Here is a 20,334-nt window from a genome sequence, read left to right as displayed (position 1 = left end):
TAGCTGCAACAACTATAGCAGAAACAATAAATGCAATCAAAGTGCCAACAAACCGTTGGACTCTTAAAGAGGCCAGCTCATTGTTAAGCGCTATTATGCCATGGGAACCTTCCCATTCTCTGGTTACATTAACTGGCACCCATATCTGAGTTTGTCTTCTAACTACATAAACTGTAGTGAGGCTTAACTGAGTAATATTGAGATGAGTAAGACAGCTGGCATATATGGAGCCTGTAGGGACAGGCAAAGAATAAATTTTTGCTGATTCGTTATAAAAGACTTGAGCTGTCCTGGGAGTTGCCAAAAACAATTAAGGGTGAGAGGTACCCAATCTTGTTTTAGAGGGCCATCCTGATACAGGCTTAAAAAATTTTTTTATACGGGTGTTTTCTAGCAATAAAAGGCAAGCCCATTTTCCATTAGATGTAGTGCCAAGGGCTAGTGTGGTTGGGAGAAACAATTCTGATTATAGGTGCCCTGGTACCGGGCCCCTCCCACCACATATTAGTATATGGGATTTCAGGCAGAGCCAAAACTATTGTTGTGCCAAACTTAGCCAGTACTTTCTAATTAGCTCCCCAGTTCTCTACTACAAAAGGACTTTTGGGGAGAAGAGCAATAGTAGCATTCAGTCCTCTGCACAAAGACCAAGAGACTGAGTCCTTGTGACTTTTGTCTAAAGTACAAGGTGGAACTAGAGGGGGACTGAGTGTATGATAAACCACTTCTGGGGAGGTAGACCAATTGCAGTTATCATAGAGAGCTGATAGCAATCACTGTATGGCTCCTTATTTGCAGCATAGAATTTTTCTGTTATAGGTAAGCACAAAGTGTCAGTAAGAACAGAAAAACAAACTGGTGAGTGTTCAGCAACATAAGTAGTATCTCTTGGCACTGACATCCAGTGCTTGTTTTCTACTAATGGGGCATCCATACTCCTCCAGTCCACTGAGTGTCATTAGTAGAAAAGGGAGGTTCAAAACTCCACCAGGTATGCAACTTAAATACTGGTGGGTCAGTAATGTGAGCCTAATAAATATGAGAGGAATTACTTTCAGTAGTTAGGCCCTGCCCCCCCCCCCCGGCAGAGTATAATGGCAATTAAAAGCAAAGTTTTAGCTGAATTGGCTGACAACACCACTAAGTAAGCAATAAACCTATTTTCTGGGGTGTTTTCCACCTTAGTTTCAACAAGAATTTTCTCAGCTTGAGTATTAAGAGTCTTAATGTCCCCCCATGTGGTGGGGACACGTCTCAGAGGAACATTATGAGGTACTGAAAGATTATTACTCTCCACCGGAGGCATCTGAACCTTGGCCCCCATTATTGAGGTGGTCTGCATCCCCCTTTGTTGGTGAACCCAAACTCATGTGCGACTTCGTGGGTGTCTGTGTTCCTTCTGGTTGTCCACTGTTAGGTGGGCCATCTGGCCTGTCAGCTGATTGGCGTTCATCTCTAGGTGGTGGAGCTTGATGTCAGTTTTGTTCATAAGGCTTCACCCTTCAAGCGGTCCCTTTTATTCATACCCTCTTTCCCATGTTAAGAGGTCTACAGGACCCTGCCAAGTACCATCTCCCAGTGGATCTCTATATAGAACTTGAGGATAAGATGACTTTGGTTCTTTCTTCTGAAAATGTTTCTCAATTGGAGTACAGAGTGATTCATCACAGTTTAGAAAATTATAGGTAAACATAGCTAACATAGTCAAATTTTGGGGGGTAGACTCCTGACTCCCCCTTTTTTGTTTTTTTAAGAAGATTTTTAAAGGTATGATGCACCCATTCAACAATTGCCTGACCAGTGGGATTATAAGGTATTCCTGTCTTATGTTGGATATTCCAACGCTGAAGGAAGGCTTGAGTAGAATGGGCAAGATATGCTAGGCCATTATCAGTTTTAATTTGCTGATGCCAACACAAATGACTGAAGGCTGCAAGCCAATGGGCTTGTATATTTTTAGCAGATTCTCCTGTTAAAGCAGATGCATGTAGGGCACCAGAGTAAGTATCAATAGAAATGTGAATGTATTTGAATTTTCCAAAGGGAGCGTAATGAGTGACATCTGTTTGCCAAATCATTTGAGAACTTAGTCCTCGAGGGTTAACTCCTGTGGATGGAGGTGCCTTAGCAAGGGCTTGACAGTCAGGGCATTCCTTAATAATTTGCTTAGCTTGAGAACAGGGAATATATCAAACTGTCTCTGAAGTGCCTGGCTGTTTTGATGAAAAAAAAAATGGTGAGAAGCTACTGCTTGCTGAAAAGCAGTGAAAACACTAAGGCATCTGCCTTGTTGTTACCATCCACTAAGGGGCCAGGCAGGCCTGAGTGAGATGGAATGTGAGTAATGAAGAGGGGGTGTTCTCGCTTGTCAAGGAGAGACTGTAAAATCAGAAATAAGTTAAGCAGATTTGAGTCAATTGAAGTTTTAATTAATGCCTGATCTAAATGTTGAATAGTATAGACAGTATATCCAGAGTCACAAACTATATTTAAAGCTTCCGTAGGCCATTGCCACAGGGCTATAATTGCAGCAAAAAGCTCAGCCCTCTGAGTAGAGGAATGTCCTGAGGATACAAAGTCTTCCCGGCTATTGCCTTTTTTCCGAGCAACAGCAGCCCGTCCGGTTTTCCCGGACCCATCAAGAAATATGGTTTTCACTCCTGTTACTGGTACTGGGCTGATTTTTCTGCTAGTCTTATTTGAAGGAGTGGAATGTTTTGAACTAGTCTGTCTGAGGGTAAATTAATTTCTAGTCCTCCCACAAAGCAGCTATGGCACACTGAAATTCTAAAGACTGAGTTGTTAGTTGCTGTAAATAAACCTGGGTTAAGGGAATATGAATAAAGTCAGGATCATATCCCAATAATTGCTGTGTTCATTCATGTCTTTTTATTATGAGGTGACACACACAGTTATACAGGCAATAATGGTGCGTCGTGGCTGATGAGACAAAAAAAAGCCACTGTATCATAGTTAAATGAGGCATCAGTTGTCCTCTAAGTCCCACTGGAGTACCCAAGGTTGTAAAGCAGAAAAATTGGACAGGGAGTTGTAGATTAATTCTGGTTAATTGTCGTTGTTGAATATGTTGATTTATTATAGTTAACTCTTTTAAGGCCTCCAAAGACAATTCCCTAGGAGAATTGAGATCTGGGTCTCCTTTAATGGTATTAAATAAATGAGTTAACTGCTGAGTGGGTATTCCAAGGCTGGGTCGCACCCAATTAATTGTTCCTACAAGTTGTTGGAGGCGATTAAGAGTTAAATCCTTGGGTGGACTAATTTGAAGGACTTGAGGCCGAATTGTCCTGTTGAAAAGGATATAACCTAAATATTTCCAAGGCTCTGAATGCTGGGTTTTCTCTGGAGCAATGATCAGTCCAGCAGAGGCTACAGAGTTTTTAAGAAAGGAAGTAGTTTTTTGCTAGCATGTCTTGTGAGGGAGCTGCAATTAAAATATTATCCATATAATGATAGATAATTGAATCAGGGAATTGATCCCTCACTGGCTGAATTGCTGTATGAAGGAAATGCTGACAAATAGTTGGACTATTAAGCATTCCCTGAGGTAAAACTTTCCATTGAAATTGCTTAAAGGCTGAGAGTTATTAATGACAGGGAGAGAAAATGCAAACTGCTCTCGATCCTTTTCTGCTGAAGGAATTGTGAAAAAAGTCTTTTAAATCAATGATTAAAAGCGGCCAATCTCTAGGAATACAAGCTGGATTAGGGGCTCCTGGCTGTAGGGGGCCTGTAGGCAGGAGGGATTCATTAATTTTCCTTAGGTTGTGAATAAGCTTCCATTTGCCAGACTTTCTTGGTACAACAAAAATAGGTGTGTTCCATGGGCTGTTAGAGGGTTCAATATGACCTACTGCTAATTGTTGTTTGACTAAACGGTGGGTTTGTTTAAGTCGCTCTCCTTTAAGTAGCCACTGATGAACCCATACCAGTGTGTTGGAGAGCCGAGTAAGTGGTAGGGGAGTTATAAGAGCAGCAGCTACTAGGGAAAGTTTGGGAGAGAGATTTGCATCCCCCGCTGGCTGAGGAGATCACATCCCCAGATATTAAGGGGCATAGGCAAAACATACGGTTGAATTCTCTCTACCTGTTCCTCTAGCCCATAGCATCTAAGAGACCATAGAGTTGAGGTTAAGAAATTCCTCCAACATCTGTAACAGCTGTTCCACTGTCAGTTAAAGGCCATTCAGGAGGCCAAACTGACTTGAGATAACAGAGACATCGGCTTCTGTATCTATGAGACCATGAGAAGTTTTATTCTTTATTGTCACTTGTAAGATTGGCTTATTTAGCTTAATGGGTTCTGTCCAGAAAACTGACTGTCTGTACTGCTGAAGCCTCCCTCTCCCTTCACTGCATTCTGAGTCTTTGGGACTACAAAAGGGAGGAGGAGCAGCTGGGCAATGCGCGTCTGAGCAGGAATAATATGATAGCCAGATGCTTTGAGCATGATTTTAATTTCTCCTTTATAATCTGAGTCAACAACTCCTGCTTGAGCAAAGACGCCTTCAGCAGTAATGCTGAATCTTCCTAAAATTAGACCTACTGTTCCCAGGGGTAGTGGTCCCCAAACACCAGTGGGAGCTACAATTATATGATCCTGCTCCTTTAAAATAAGGTCATCGGTGGTGACCAAGTCCAGCCCTGGGCCTCCACAGGTGGCTGCATGAAGGTCGGAAACTGCATTTTCTCAAATTCTCTGATATTGGTTTTTCTGAAAGCTCCATTTGGGGTTGGAGGTGCTGGAGTGGGCGCCCCCCTGGAAGTTTCCCTGAATCAGTTGGTTATTTTTGTCAAATTTGGAGTGACATTCTCTTGCCCAATGACTGCCTCTGCCACAGCACGGACAATCCTTGGGGGGAAGTTTGTAATCACCTTTTCCCCTTTTCAGTGCAGACAAACAGCCCTTGCACAGGTGACCAGGCTTTTCACAATTATAACATTTGAGATCTCGATCTCCCTTAATTGCAGTAGCTAAGAGAGGCCTTATAGTGCTGTGTGCCAACATCCTGGCAAGCCTTGATAAACTCACTGGTGTCCTTGGTGGTAGCTCTCAGGGGTCCGATAGTGGCCCTGCAGTCCTTGTTAGCATTTTCCATAGACACTTCCCATGAACTCCCAACAAGACCCCAGTGGGGTGGACTTCTAGCCTCTGCTTATTAGACAGATGAAGAGAGGGGCATGGCCTGGACAGAATGCCAGCCAAGCTAGTTCTGCCCAGTATCCCTTCTCTCTCTGGCCCTTCTCTCCCTTCTCTCTGAGTCTCTCTGAGACCTACACTCTTTTGAACAGCTTGAGCATGCCTTCATCATTTTTAACACAAAGGACTTTGCACAGTCCACCTCCTTCTGGAGGCCCTTTCTGCTGTACCCAGCCCAGAGATGTACTATGTTCCTTCAGCCCTTACTGTCTGCACCACAAATTTGACCTGAACACAGACTGTCTTGCAACATCTCATACCTTTGCCTTGTATGCTAACTTGGTCCCCTAGGCATTACTTAACTTTTGTGTATATACCCTCTTCTCTTCCCAACTACCCTGCCAGGTCATTCCCCATTTCACTCATGCCTTCCTTCAAGAAATATTCTATACTGTTCGAGAGATAAATCAAGGATCGAAGGAGACATGGTTCCTGCCCTCGTAGAGTTTATATTCCTTATTTATTCTTTTTACCTCCAGAGAACTGGGTAAAACCCACCTGTGACCAACAGGCGAGAGTTAACCTGGGCAGCCTCTGGCCAGCAAGTTACAGCAGCATGTATCCCTTTGATCTGATCAAAGCTGAATATGGACTATTTTTAAGTGGGACAGCGGGAAGGACCACAGAGACAAGGGCCCGTGTGGGCAGCTTCTGGAAGGCAACCCTAGATAGAAATTCTTTGGGGCCTTGCCCTTTGGATAAATTGGGAGCCCCACTCATAAAAGGGTTGGAGCCCTTAGGCCCTATGGAGGTCTACAGTGTACCAGGGGAAGCTTTCATGGCACAGGTGGGGAAACTGAGGCACCCAAAGGGTTGTGGTTTCTCTGGTACTGGACTCCTAGCACAGGGCTCTTTTCTAGGACCCTACTGAGGTATGATTTCCTGCTAAAGACAAAGACTTGTGAGGAGAGGGGTAAGGTGGGAGTGGAGGAAGAGGATCTTTTTTGCATTGCTTCCCAGAACCAAACTGGAAGTAAAAATAATGAGGGCAACAGCCACCCAAAATAAACAACCAAAGACTACCTGAAGAGGAGATTCTTGGTTAGGATGGGCAGAAATCACCTCGAGACTGAGACCGGTGGGAAGGGTAGGGATGCAGAAAGGGCTGGCACTTCTTCCACAGGCAGCAGGCAGCAGTCCCACACTGCTGTGAGACTCACCCTAAGAGGAGAGAAGCCTGGACCCCAGACGGGGCTCCAAAGCACAGGGTGCTGGGATCAGCCATCCACGTGGCATCAGGCATTGAAAGGCCACAAGGCTTTTGTCTGCTGGGGAGAGATGGAGCCTGCTGGAGACAAAGCCAGTCTTTTATTTTTTGTTTTCTAAGGGGCCAAAGCACAGGTTTCTCATTCAAAGCCACCCATCTTGGGCTTGGGCAAAGGGTGAGCGGTGCACACTGGAGTTTTCTAAGGGGAGTCTGGAGTAGGAAGGTTTGGGGAAAAACATTGGGGAACAGCTGCTGGGTTCCCTGTGCCAAGACATACCACAGCACTCATTTTCCTCGGAAAGAGCAAGCCCTTCCCAGGGCAAAAACAAGTGCTCCACCCTGTGGGAAACTGCTCATCTGACCTCTGGACTGCTCTTCACCCCACCCTGCATCTTAAACACTGTGGAGGAGACAGCCCCATAGGCAGACTCAGGGGGTGTCAGAGGATGATTTTAGGGCGTGGGCATTCCATGTAATTTCCAAGGAACCAGACTTGCTCTTCCCCCTTTTGTGGGAGACATAGAAACACCCTTCTGGTTTCCAGCATACCCAAACACTAGGCTATGGTAGCCCCATTTACTTTCTACCACGGTTAAAGGAAATAATCTGGACAAACCCAGACATGTATCACAGGGATGGAGGAACACATCCACTATGTTCCCTGAAGTCTGAACAGAACCTCCCAAGAGAGATCCAAGGGCCCAGTCGTCCATATTCTGACAGAAGCCCTCACTGACAGGGTCAGTGGCTAGACTAAGACCGACAGCAGGCCAGCAGATAGAAGCAGGTGGATGCAGATCCTGTGGTGGCTTTGGCCATTCGCTGACCCACCCCTGGGCCCTGTGCTGATAAAAGCAAGCCTTACATTGCAGTGTTGGCTCATCCTGGACACAGCCAAGCTCGGAGGAGACAGCTGCAAACAGTGGGTTGCTTGTAACTTCAAATAGGCTGCCAAAGGCTGGACATGAACAGCATCTGACATTGGCTTATACCAGCTTCAGACAACATCAGAGCCATATCCAAAGCGAGAACCCAATAGGCAAGCACTAAACTCTGCTGAGCCGAATTCTACTTTGTTCTTTTTCACTGTTTTATTTTGTTTAGCATTTTTATTATTTTTTCTTTTTCTTCTATTTTTCTGTCATATTTCTTATTTTACCCATCCCTGTTCTTACTCCATTTTCCCTTAAAATTTTTTTCTTTTCATTTTTCTTCTTTGACAATTTCCTCTCTCTATTCCTTACTCTTATTGTCTCTCCTCCTTCTCTCCTCTCATAATCATTTTTATTTCCTTTGGTCTTCTCATACTATTTTTTTCTTTTACTATTTTATTACTCTTTCCACTTTTATTTATTATTCTTTGCTCTATTGTCATTGATTTTGCTGTTGATTTTTTTTTTTTGCTTGTTTTGGTTCTGGTTTTTGTGTTGTTATGTTTTGTTCTGTCAGCACTTGGACAACAGCTATACAATGTGGCAGAAGGGGCTGTAAGTTGAGCCTTGCAGCCAGCCAGCCAGAGAGAAGATCCCACGAATGAATGGGCCCAAAACAATCAAGACTCAAATATAAGAGCAGAGCCCACAGACCTCATATAAGTGACATTCCTAAAGCATCCAACGCATGAGATCAAGGAGGCTGCACCACTGGGTCCCACAGGACTCCCACCACATGAAGTCACACCACAAAGACAAAGAACAAAGGCAGAACTATCTAATATGTAGAAATAAACAAAAAGAGTCAGCTAAAATCAGGAGATAAAGAAACAATTCCCAAACTAAAGAAAAGGAAGAATCTTCCCCAAAAGAGTAAAGTGTAATTGAGACAAGCAATTTATCAGACATAGATTTCAAAGTGTGGTGGACCGGAAGATGCTTCCACAGACACTTCCCACGAACTCCCAACTGTCACCTCCACAGACACTTTGAGAGATGTTATGCAAATGCTGATGCTCACTGTAACTCCAGGGCTCCCTGAGAAACCTGTTGCTTGAGACAAGCACAGTGTTTGCTCTCTCCATGTTTTCCTCCAGCTGAGGAGCAGTAACCCAGGGTACAGGAAACTGATGAGGACCAACTCAGCCCACACGGATGGAGCAGCACCCACTGGTGGGCTGAGCCGTGCAGGAAGTACAGGAGGAAGAAGACGGGTCCCAGCCATCTAGGGCTTAAATAAAAGATACAAAAAACTGGTAAAACTTTATGTCCTCTGAAATTTTATATCTTAGTGACCTTAACTGCCCTGTTTTCATGAGAAGTTCATTTCAATCCAGAGGGGTGGGGAATGATAACATTTCATTTCATTTGAATAAATCCTACTTAACATCAGCATTCTGCTTGTTTTTGTGACTCCATGGATACCAAACTGATGGACAAGCCTCTGGGGGAAAATTATCCTTAGCAAATGGCCTATAAACAGCTCCTTGTGAGCCTTCCTCCTAGACATGAGTGGCATAGTGTAGAAGACAAATTTTTTGGCTTTAGAAATACCTATCCCTGTCTGCTCTGATATTATGTCCTGAGGCAGGGAGTACAGAAAAAAAAGATCTCCATTGAGCAGATGAGAGACTGGGTCCTGGAGAGAGGAGGTGACTTTCCCAGGCCCTGTAGTGAGTTAGGCTGTGTGTAGAGGTCACCTTTCCTGATTAATGCCTGGAGCTGGTTGGTCCTCTGCTCCTGCTGACATTGGGAATGGTTGACTGGAGTGTGGAGCTTCCTCTATGTAGCCAGCCCACTTCAGCCATTTACTAAACATTGGGTGACTATTGTAGTTCAGGCAATCTCCTAGGATCTTGAGATTCATCTGCTAATAAAATAGACCTCAGTCCCTACTTTTACAGAACGGACATTCTAGGTGGGGAGACAGATATAGAACAATAAATGTTATAAAGAAACATATGATATAGCATGTTAGAAGATGATTCGTGCCTGGAGAAAAGAAAGGAAAGCAGGGTAATGAGGATCAGTAGTTTGGGGTGAGGAGAGACTCAATTAAAATATAGTGCTCTGGGCAGACTTCATTGAGGAAGTGAGACAAGCTTGAAGGGGGTGAGGGAGTTAGCCAGGTAGTTCTCTTGGGGACAGTATTGCAGGCAGAGGGAACAGCCAGTGCAAAGACCCTGGGGCAGAAGTGTGCCTGCTATAGTAAAGGAATACTGAGGGAGCCGGTGTGGCTAGGCCTGACTGCTGGAGGGGAGAGCAGGAGATGAGGGCATCTAGATGGGCATGGGGCCATGTTGTGGAGGGACTGTAGGGGGCATTGGTGGTTATTCTAAGTGGGATGAGAAAGCATATGATGTTAAGCAGGGGAGTGATCTTAACTAACTTGTATTTGAACAGAATTGCCAGGGCAGCTGAATAAAGAACAGACTATAAAAGGTTAAATGTGGAACAGCGCAGTGAGTTAGGAGGCTGTCAGAAGAGCCCAGGTGAGTGGACTATTCTGGCTTTGGCTGGGGTGGCTGCTGCAGAAAGGCAGTCAGATTCTGAATCTATTTCTAATATAGAAGCAACAAAATTTGCTTGTGGATTGGATATCAGGCAGGTGGGGAGGAAAAGAATAGATGAGTACTTTATGATTCTAATGTTAGGTGAATGGGGAATGGGTCATTCACTGAGATGGGAACATAAGGGTTCAGAGTTAAGGACACCATGGGTCCAGTTTGGGGCATGTTGAGTTTGAAATGCATATTGATATTCAAGTGGAGATGTTAAATAAGCAGTTGGATCTAATAGGCCATAGTTCAGGGCCAAGGCTGGGGTAGGAGACATGTTCTTGTTGATGCACTTGAAAACCATGGAGATAAATGAACTTAATGAGGAAGTTAATCTAGATAGGGGTGGGGAGGGGGAAGAGGTCTAAAGACCAATCCCAACTTTCAAAGGTTGGATAAAGGAATGGGATGTATCAGTAAATCAGGACACTGAAAAGGAGTAGGTGAGTTAGAAAGGAAACCAGGAACCTGAAAATCAAGTAAAGACAGGATCTAGAAGGAAAGAGTGCTCACCTTTGTTACTGCTGCTAAGGACTGGGAGTGATCACTGGATTTGGCCATGAGGAGGTTACTGATAATCTTATTAATAAAGGTTGCTTTGGGGGATAGAAGTCTGATTGGGGTAAGTTTCCCCCCAACCAAAAAAAGGGAAATGAAGAAGTAGACATTGAGTTTAGGTAACTCTTTCAGGAAATTTTACTGTTAAGGAAAAGTTGGTCAACAGCTGGAGAAAGGATGATTGAGCAGAGAAGGGGAAAATAATGCAGAAAATGAGGGGATAAAAGCAAATGAAAACTGCAAGGTATTATTTCTTTTCTAGCCTAATTGACAAATATTTTAAAAGCTATTCCTTAGTATTTGCAAGTGTTTCATGAAACAGGCATTCTCTTCAAACAAAGTTCAGGGTGAAAACTGGTTCAAGATTTTAGGGACACAGTTTGACTATACTGAAAGACTTAGAAAAATTTGTACTTTTGGGGCTCAGTAATTCCTCTTTTGGGAATCCAACCTAGAGAAACCACTGGAAACTTGAAAAAAAGGTTTAATCACAAGATTTCTCACAAACTTGAGAAAGTTACAGTTAATAACATAAATATAAAGAAAATTAACTGTCTAAACATAGAGGACTCATTTATAACATTTGACACACTCATATTTCATATTATGAAGAAATGCTTAAAATATATTGGTAAATGTTGGGAATCGCCCTGTCTGTTTTCAGAAGTGGTAACCCTCCATGGCTAAGGCTGAGTGAGAGACCAAGAGACCATAAGCCACTAAGGAGACAAGGCTTATCTCCATGGCAGGGGTACTGCCTCTGCTCCCTTCACCCTGCATGGCTCCAGGCAGATTACTGGTCAGCCAATGATGGGTAAGATTCCTCAAGGGAGGGATGACCTAAGACAAGCATGGTTGCAAAGGGGCCTTTAGGGAAGGGCTTGGGGGGGCTATAGAAAAAGGGGGTGATGGACCCTCACTCCTCAACTTCGACATAACCTGAGTCCTCAAGAAGGAGACTTCTGTCTGCAAGAAGTCTCCTAATCTCTTGGCTGCCTGACTTAAGCCTGAAACAATGCCAGAGGTGGGTGTGGCCCTGTGCTGGAAAAAAGTGGGTTCCCTAGGGGTGATCAGGCCTAAGAAAGAATGCATAAAATCCTGTGAAATCTGCTTTGCGGTGAATGTCCCACATTTTCTGATAAGGGTCCAAGCATAAAACAAGTTTGTTTCCCAAAGTTTTATGGCCCTTTAGCTAACTGACCGTGACTCAGAATAAGCCCTCATAGTTCTTTGAATGTTATGTATTGTTTAATCATTACTGCCTGACAATGATTGATGAGCTTTATCTGTATTCCTGTGCAAATTGAACCCAGTAAAAGCCCATTGAAGAGCAGGCTCCTGGCCCTTCTCCTTTGAGAGATTGGCCACTTTTCCTCCCCAAGCAGATCATGTCTTGGTAGGTTGGGAGGGCTCTGTGGGCGGAGCCCCCCACCCCCAGGATAAGTGAAAAAAGTTATAAAATTATTTCAAGTGAATACTATCTTAGGGATTGTAAAACCACTTTTCAACTATGTCTAGTCCAAAAATTATTCTATTCATTGAATTATTTAAAAAATTAAAAAATTATATATTTCTCCATATGTGTAATTTGGGTTTTCTATAACACCACCTGGGGCTGGTTTAATTTCTTCCTATTCTTATTTAAGTTCTTATCCTTTTTTAAATGGGTATTTTTATCTCTTTTCTCTTTTTGAAGATTCTAAATACATATGCATGAAGTCTATTATCTTCACTTCTTACAGAAAAAATTCTCCCTATTATTAATTTGATTGACTATAGTCCTGGCATTCATTATTTTTGGTCTTTTGAAGTACCAGTGTGCTGGCTCATCTTGCATAGTGTAAGTGTGTGCATGCTTGCACATGTGTGTTCATGTTCAGCCCATCTCTAGAAGTTTTGTGGATGCTTCTGCTCAGCTTCCCAATCCCCTCAGTTCAATATGAGCCATACCTTGGTGGCTTGGGGCTCCCATCCATGAACATTTGAGGATATTGTGGGTTCAGTCACCAAGGAGCAATTGTCTCTTGTGCATTTAGGTATTTTTATAATTTAAAAAATAATTAGCCCTTTTTTGTACTTTTAGGTATTTTTCTAATTTTAAGTATATTTTATTAATTATGCTATTACAGTTTTCCCAATTTTCCCCCTTTATCCCCCCTCCTTGCACCCCCAATCCTCCCACATTCCCCACCCTTAGTTCATGTTCATGGGTTGTACATATAAGTTCTTTGACTTCTCTGTTTTCCATACCATTCTTAACCTCTCCCTGTCTATTTTATGCTTACCGATTATGCTTCTTATTCTCTATACCTTTCCTACCATTCTTCTCCTCCCCCCACACTGAAAGCCCTCCAAATGATGTCTATTTCTTTGATTCTGTTCCTGTTCTAGTTGTTCGCTTACTATTTATTTTTGTTGTGGTTGGCTATTTTTAAGTTTAGTTGTTGATAGTTGTGGGTTTTTTGTCATTTTACTGCTCATAGTTTTTTATCTTGTCCCTTTTCTTTGATAAGTCCCTTTAACATTTCATATAATGAGGACTTGGTGATGATGAACTCCTTTAACTTGGCCTTATCTGGGAAGCACTTTTATCTGCCCTTTCATTCTTTTTTTTTTTTTTTAGATTTTATTTATTTATCTTTAGAGAGGGAGGGAGAGAGAGAGAAGGAGAGAAATATCAATGTATGGTTGCCTCTCGTGAGTCCCCTACTGGGAACTGGCCTGCAACCCAGGCATGTGCCCTGACTGGGAATCAAACTGCAATCGTGTGGTTTACAGGCCCGCACTCAATCCACTGAGCTACACCAGCCAGGGCTGCCCTTCCATTCTGATAGCTTTGCTGGATAGAGTAGTCTAAGATGTAGGTCCTTGCCTTTCTTTCCAGCCCCTTCTGGCCTGTAAGGTTTCTTTTGAGATATCAGCTGAGAGTCCTCTGGTGTTGGGGGCTGGGATAAGCCTGAAACAGGCTGATACAATCCGACCTGAAGGTTGCGCCCGAATAACAGGATGCTGCGGTTAGGAGCCATAGAACTCCCCCTCCTGGACATGCGGGTGGCACACCAATCAGTGCCTTGATCACGCGCCCGCCATGCACCCCCCGGCCAATCGCAGGCTAGAGCACGCTTCGAAGCCACCTATCCACTGCACTTCCTCCACTGCCCTCCTCTATATAACTCCCTCCATTTTGAAATAAAATTTGCAGCTTGATCAGAATCCTTTGTCTTGCTGCCATTCTTCGCGCCTCCTGTCCCATCCCTCTTCATCCGTTACAGGTATATCGGTGGACCCCGTTGACTGCCTCGCGGGCCGAGGCACTCTGGGAACTCCTTTGTAGGTAACTGTCTCCTTTTCTCTTGCTGCTTTTAAGATTCCCTATCTTTAACCCCTGGCATTTTAATTATGATGTGTTTTGATGTGGTCCTGTTTTTAGTCCAACTTGTTTGGGACTCCTTGTGCTTCCTGGACTTTTATGTCTATTTCCTTCACCAAATTACGGAAGTTTTCTTTCATAATTTTTTCAAATAGGTTTTCGTTGTCTTGCTCTTCCACTTCCCTTCTGGCATCCCTATGATTTGGATGTGGGTACATTTGAAGATGTCCCTGAGGCTCCTTAGTCTATCTTCATTTTCTTGAATTCTTTTTTTCTTCTTGCTGTTCTGATTGAATACTTTTTCCTTCCTTATGTTTCAAATCACAGATTTGATTCTTGGCTTCATCCCCTCCACTGTTGTTTCCTTGTAGATTTTTCTTTATTTTGCTTAGTATAAACTTCCGTTCTGCCTGGGTCTTTTTTATGTTGCTGTACTCAGTTTTTTGAGCATCCTGGTAAAGCAGTGTTTTGAATTCTGCATCTGATAGGTTGTTTGTCTCCATTTCATTTAGGTCTTTTTTCTGGAATTTGTTCTGTTATTTCATTTGAGCCATATTTCTTTGTCTCCAATTTGCTAGCCTCTCTGTGTTTGTTTCTGTGTATTAGGTAGAGATGATTTGACTCTGTCTTAGTAGTGTGGTCTATTGTTGAAAAGTGTACCCTGTAAATTTAGTCAGGCAGAACCTTAGGTAATCCCAGGGTGGGAAACCCATGTCACTGCTTTGTGGCTTTGTGTGTGGGAGGGTTCAGAGAGAGGACGATGCTGCAATATTGTGCAATATGTGTAAAGTCCTTAGCACAGTGCTCAACTCAGATTAAGTGCCTATTGCCTAATGTTTTTGTTGGTAATCGGTGTCATTGGTGAAGCCTCAGGTAGCTCATTGGTATCAAGCAGTGCCTGCCTCAAATCGTTGGTAATTTTTTTCATTGTACATTTCCAGGTCTCTTATTTGCACTCTCTCCTTGAGAGAGGGAAAGTGGAAGACACTGGGCCAGAAGAAAGACAGCCAACATTCTTCCCAGTGAAAGTCTTGCCCCACCCCTGTACCAGGCTTCCTAGTTGGGATCTCTCATCACATGGATGACAGAGGAACTATGGGCGTGAGTAGCTATTTAGGAAAGTCGGAAAAGGAGGAGTTGGGGAGAGGTGAGCTGTGGGCTCCACCATACAGGCTGCTGTATTGACAGCAGCTTCTTTGGTACCTGTTGTCTAGAAGACAGGAGAAAGGATGAGCATGCCAAGAAAGCCAGCCCAGGCAGATTCTGAAGGCTGCACAGGGTGAGTGGCTCATTTGTCAAGATTTCCATGCCAGAGACAAGGGAAAGGTAAGGATTCACTGCCTTTTGGGGGATCAACAAAGACTGACTGTGTGTGCCTGGGGACAGAAGTCAGGAAACCTGAGCTCTGTTCTTGCCTGGTTACTAACAAGCTGTGCAATCTTGAGTAAGTCACTCGTCCTCCCTGGTCTTGTTTTCTCATCTGTAAAATAAGAAATTGTCCAAGTCAGATTAATAAAAGGAGCTAGCATTTGTACAGTGTTTGCCAGCTGTACTTTCCCAAATAGCATTGCATTTGGTCCTTAGTGCAGCCCTTGGTTGAAAGAATGCTTGTCACATTTTGTCACTGAGGAAACTATAGTGCAATGGAATGAGTTATTCAATTGGTGCAAAGCAGTGCTGGACCTAAAATCTTGGTCTCCTGGGGTCAGCTCTGGCTTCTGTGAACACATTATTCCCTGGAGGTCTGGACTCTGAAGATCCCCAGTTTCTTGTCAGGACTTTGTCTCCCTCAGTGCTGCCTTCTCCCCACACCCTCACCCCCTACCTAAGGCCAGCTTTTCCTCTTCTCCATCCCCTTCCCAGAATTACCTTTCTCTTTCCACAGGCTGACATACTAACATTTCTGAGAAGAGGGAGGTAAACACTAGATACCCCATCTCCACCTTCCCTGGGTTAGGACTTGCATGCAGTTAATTTTCTAGAGCTCACTCTGCTGTGTGGAATGTTTTCCTATGGGGTCCCAAGAGGTGAAAAAAGTGAGGGTTGATTAACTCTCAGGGTAACATTTCTTCAGGTATGAGCTTGGACCACCCGCCATGGGTCATAAACCCCCCAGGGTATTGTTTAATTGTGCACATTCTTGGGCCCCACCCCAAAGGTTGCATTTTAGCAAGCTCTCCGTGTTTCTGACAGGTACTTATCAGTTTTGGTTTGGGAACCAATACTCTTTTTGGTGACAGGGGACCACTACTCTTTAGTTGACAACACTGTTGGGCTGCAGACGGCCACCAATAGATTTCTTAATAGTGACTATCCTTATATTACTGGAGTAAGCCTTTCCCAATCCAGGCGGATTATTATTTTTTAAAGTAGACTTTAGAATTCAGGTTGGCTACATTTTAGTTTGAGTTTTGCATCTCTGTAAGTTAAATTTGTGTAGAATTTTCTCTTTTATTATTTTTGTATGCAATCTTCATTGGGATTGTGTGATTCTATCTTTGTAAAATAAATTGGAAATCTTACTATTATTTTCTACAATCAGAGATGGTTGGATATTGGACTTATTCTTTGAAGATTAGATAGACCTCAGCTATAAAAACAAGGTGGACCAATATTTTAAGTCGCTGACATTTAAATGCATTTCTAATTTCTTAAATGATTATTGGTCAGTTCAGGTTGTTACTTCTTGAAATTAATTCATTTCCCTAATTTCACCAAACATTTGCCCTTGATACTCTTGTCTCTGTACCCCTCCACTTTGAGGGTTCATTGTTTTCATCAGTGATAATATGTATTTTTCTTCTTTTTTTTATCACAATTTTTTATTTCGTCTTTTCAAAGAACCAGTGTAGATATATCTGTAAAACCATTGTCATAATCAAAATAAATTGATTACTTGGACCATTCTTGAAGTTTTCTAGTTTTTTAACACTCTATTCCTTTATTTGTATATTTTATTCTTTTTCTAGTTCCTTAAATGGGAGTTAGCTCATTTATTTGTAAATTTTATTTATAAATACAGTCAATTCTTTTTTGAATTAATTTTTCTGTATTGTTTAAGTAAGCTCCAATGAACAAAGCCATTTTTATTTTAGAAAAAATAAGTACTAGAAGAAAGCATGGGAAAATTAAAAAATCATAATACTCAAGTCATGTTGACATCACTAGGAGCCTTTTCTTTGCTCACCCAGCCTGGGATCCTGTGAGTCAGAGGGGAATAAAAACTTTCTAATTGTTTAGCCCAGTGTGTCTCCTTTTCTGAATTGGCACTTCTTCATGTACAATTGCACCAGTTCTGATAGAGAAAACTCCTAAGCTCTGGGTCCCTGGAATTTATCTGCATCTGGGTCTGCCATGTATAAGCCATGTTTTTTTGGACAGAGAACAAACCTCTTGGGCTCTTTGTTTCATCACATGTAAAACTTCTCATTTGCATAGCTGAGAACATTCATTGCTGAAAGACCTGGGCTGAAGACTCAGCTTCCTAGAGCCTATAAGGGCCTTTGGACCTCGCAGAGCTCAAGTAAACTGGGACCAGAAGTAGTGCACTTCATAATTCGGTATTTAGTCTAGATGGTGTGCTCTGACAAGTCAGTCAATTCTTGTTTTTCATGTCAGTGATGTTCTATAAAGTCACTGCAAACAGTACAGAATTTTGAATCATTACTGCTACGGAAAATACAGGCTTTGGTTCTTGTCATCATCTGGGCACAAGTTTTCATCCAACGATCAATACATAACCTTGTTTTATGTGTGTTTCTATTTAAAGGCTCCTTTGAAAATATAAATTGTTAACTCATTTACACAGAACTCACAGTCAACAGCACTAGAACTCATGTCTGAATGAAGCTTACCTGACATGTGTTTTCTCCATAAAGCACATCGTAGCCTTTTTGCACTTAGGAACAGAACACTAGGCAGCACTTTAGCACAACTCTAGAAGGCTAATTTAAAGACCAAAATCACCAGCAGAAAGCATAAAAATGTGACACATGCAGTACTGAATAGATCATGAAAAGGACACTTGTTCCCTGAGAGCTGAAACAAGGTGGCAGAATGTTGCCTTGTTTGACCTCAGCTGGGAAGGTGTGCAGCCGGAGACTCAAATTAGTTTCTGCTCTGCCCATGTCCATGATGACCGCAGAAGTGCTGCAAGTATTGATTTGGGAGTTACAAATAAATTTTACCAAGTAGGTGAATTCACAAATACGGAATCTGCAGCTAATGAGGATCAATTGTAACTAAATCATTTAAGGTTACACTAAACTCATGGGCTACAGACGAAGCCACTCTCTCAGAAGAAAATTTATAGCAACAGGATGCTGTAAATTCTCACTTACTGCCTCATTTCAATTTGCTGGGTCCTGATGTCCTCACTGCATCACTAACCTCTGTTCAGATCTCTGGATCACTAGCTCCTCTGGGAGCATTTTAGACAGTTGATACCCTTTGGGTATCATAGAAGATGCCCCGGACCTGGAGAGTCCAGGGCCGAGGACTGAGTCCTAGCATGACTTGTACTGGAAGTGTTCAAGTAGAGGGTGGAGGCTCAGGGGTATGATGGAAAAAACACTGGCCTTGGATTTGAGCTCTGTCTCCCACCTGCTGAATAAATTTCTCTTGAGTTATTCAACTACTCTGAGCCTATTTCTTTCCTGTAAAATGTCGTAGTCCACCAGATTGTCACAGAGGCCAAAGTGAGAAGTGGGTAGGAAGTATTTGGAAACAGTATACAGTCGTGTAAATCTGAGTGAAAAGGTCATTGTCATCATGTTAAGAGCACTCTGGGAGTGTGCCATTCTATGACCTGGTGCCCACAGTCTGGGGCTCATCTCACTGAAGCCCTATCATTCCAGGATCTAAAGAGGCACGAAGCTGGGCCAGATGATGGTAGATATGCTAGATGGAAGGAAGAGACAGGTTCTTAGAGACATAAAGCAACACCTGTGAGGAGGCTCTTCTTCCATGGCTGAAGCTGACTCACCCCCATGGGGGGAAGGCAGAGGTCCTGAGACCACTAAAGGGCTAGATCATCCCACCCATAAACCTGCCTCCTTTGTCTCTCAGCACCATGAGTGCCAAGGAAGACGCCAAGTGGCTTCAGTGGGTGACACACCAGTTTGAGACCATTGCGGGGGAAGACCGGGTGATCAACCTGCAGGAATTCAAAACAGCCCTGAACGTGAAAGAGGCAAGTATCTACTCCGGAAGTAGGGATTCTGTATTTATAGAGGACGAGTGACCTGGTTCCCAGGACACCGTGCCTCACGAGGAGTGAAAGTTTCCCTTGAGTTCTCTGGGTGTCCTCTGGGCCTAAGGCCCCACTTCTGAGCAGCACTGGAGGGTATTTCTGTTTCTGTTACCAGAGCCCTTCCATCCCTCTTGGTAGCCATGCATCATACGATCTTCAAAACAACACAGTATCTTGTCAAATACTAAGAAGTATTATTGATTTGATCTCACAATGTCCACTAGCCTCATGGGTGGAGTTGATGTTCTGCTGTAAACCTCCCTCCAGGAAATGAGCTTCCCACACTGGCACACCATTCTCAGTCCTCCGTGGGTTTTGTGGGTCCTCTGCCCACCTCCACAACAACCTGCATGCCTGACAAACAGTGGTGACATTAGAGAGAAACAGCAGGAGTGAGCCTGCAAATGACAACTTCTCCCCAGTTGTCCCCTGGCTACCACCATCTGTTGGTGTCCTCTGTTCTTGATAGGGTCCAGCCCATGAGCATTTGAATGCTCCTTTTTTGATTGGCGGGTACCTCTCTTGCTGGGTACTTCAAAGTACCTGGGATACTTCAAAGAACTCTAAATGTTCTGCCTCCTTCCGTTGCAATTACGGAGAGGGAAAAGGAGACCTTCTGCCTAACAACACATTACCATCATAATAGGAGGCTGTAAAATGTTTTATGATGAAGGGCATTTCAGGATGGTAGAAAGTGATAGAGGCATTACCCAATGCCTTTGAGTAATACTGGGCCTGGTAAGCAGGGGCTCTGCAGGACATGATTGTTGAATGAATGAATGAATGAACTGGCACTTAAGAACAAGCCTTAATTGTAGGCTGTAGGTAGCCTAAACATGTAAAGGAGAAACCAAATGACATCTACTCAGTAAGTCCTTCCTGGGCTCCCATATCCCTGGTTTACCCCAAAGGGGATGGAAAACCCTGGGAGAGCCAGCCGGAGGACCCCATGTCTGACCCTTCTCCCGTTTTGAGTGAGGGGCCACTAGAGGTCTGGATTGCAAGGCTGATGGGGGTGATGGCATGTAGGGACAGAGAGCCTGCACAAATGGCCGGGCCCAGGGGCCAGAAGGGGGCCTGAGCCCCCCACACAAGTCCATCCTTGCTGTGGAGCTCTGCATGGTTCTTCCCCTGGAGCACAAACTTGCTCTCAGAAGTCTGGAAGGGCCGTGGACACTGCATCCTGGTGTGGTCTTGTGGGCAGATGACAACTAGAGCCCCCCAGAGTACCACTGCC

General features: G+C 43.5%; 1 protein-coding gene across 2 annotated transcripts in view; it reads left to right on the top strand.

The window, feature by feature from the left end:
- Nucleotides 1-14,804: 14,804 nt before the first annotated feature.
- The window catches only part of NOX5 (NADPH oxidase 5), a 38,257-nt gene continuing 32,727 nt past the window's right edge, over nucleotides 14,805-20,334 (top strand). Inside the window, exons 1-3 of one of the 2 annotated variants that reach the window (XM_053670111.1) lie at nucleotides 14,805-14,947; nucleotides 15,064-15,125; nucleotides 18,914-19,037. In XM_053670111.1, coding sequence (XP_053526086.1) covers nucleotides 14,924-14,947; nucleotides 15,064-15,125; nucleotides 18,914-19,037 — 210 coding nt within the window. In that variant the 5' untranslated portion in view covers nucleotides 14,805-14,923. Of the gene's footprint in view, nucleotides 14,948-15,060; nucleotides 15,126-18,913; nucleotides 19,038-20,334 lie in introns of both variants that reach the window. The other variant, XM_053670110.1, reaches the window with a different exon arrangement.

The sequence above is a fragment of the Artibeus jamaicensis genome, unplaced genomic scaffold (genome assembly GCF_021234435.1).
Source record: "Artibeus jamaicensis isolate MK-2021 breed Jamaican fruit bat unplaced genomic scaffold, CSHL_Jam_final contig_548, whole genome shotgun sequence".
NCBI lineage: Eukaryota > Metazoa > Chordata > Mammalia > Chiroptera > Phyllostomidae > Artibeus > Artibeus jamaicensis.
This window is presented reverse-complemented; position numbering and strand designations above follow the sequence as displayed.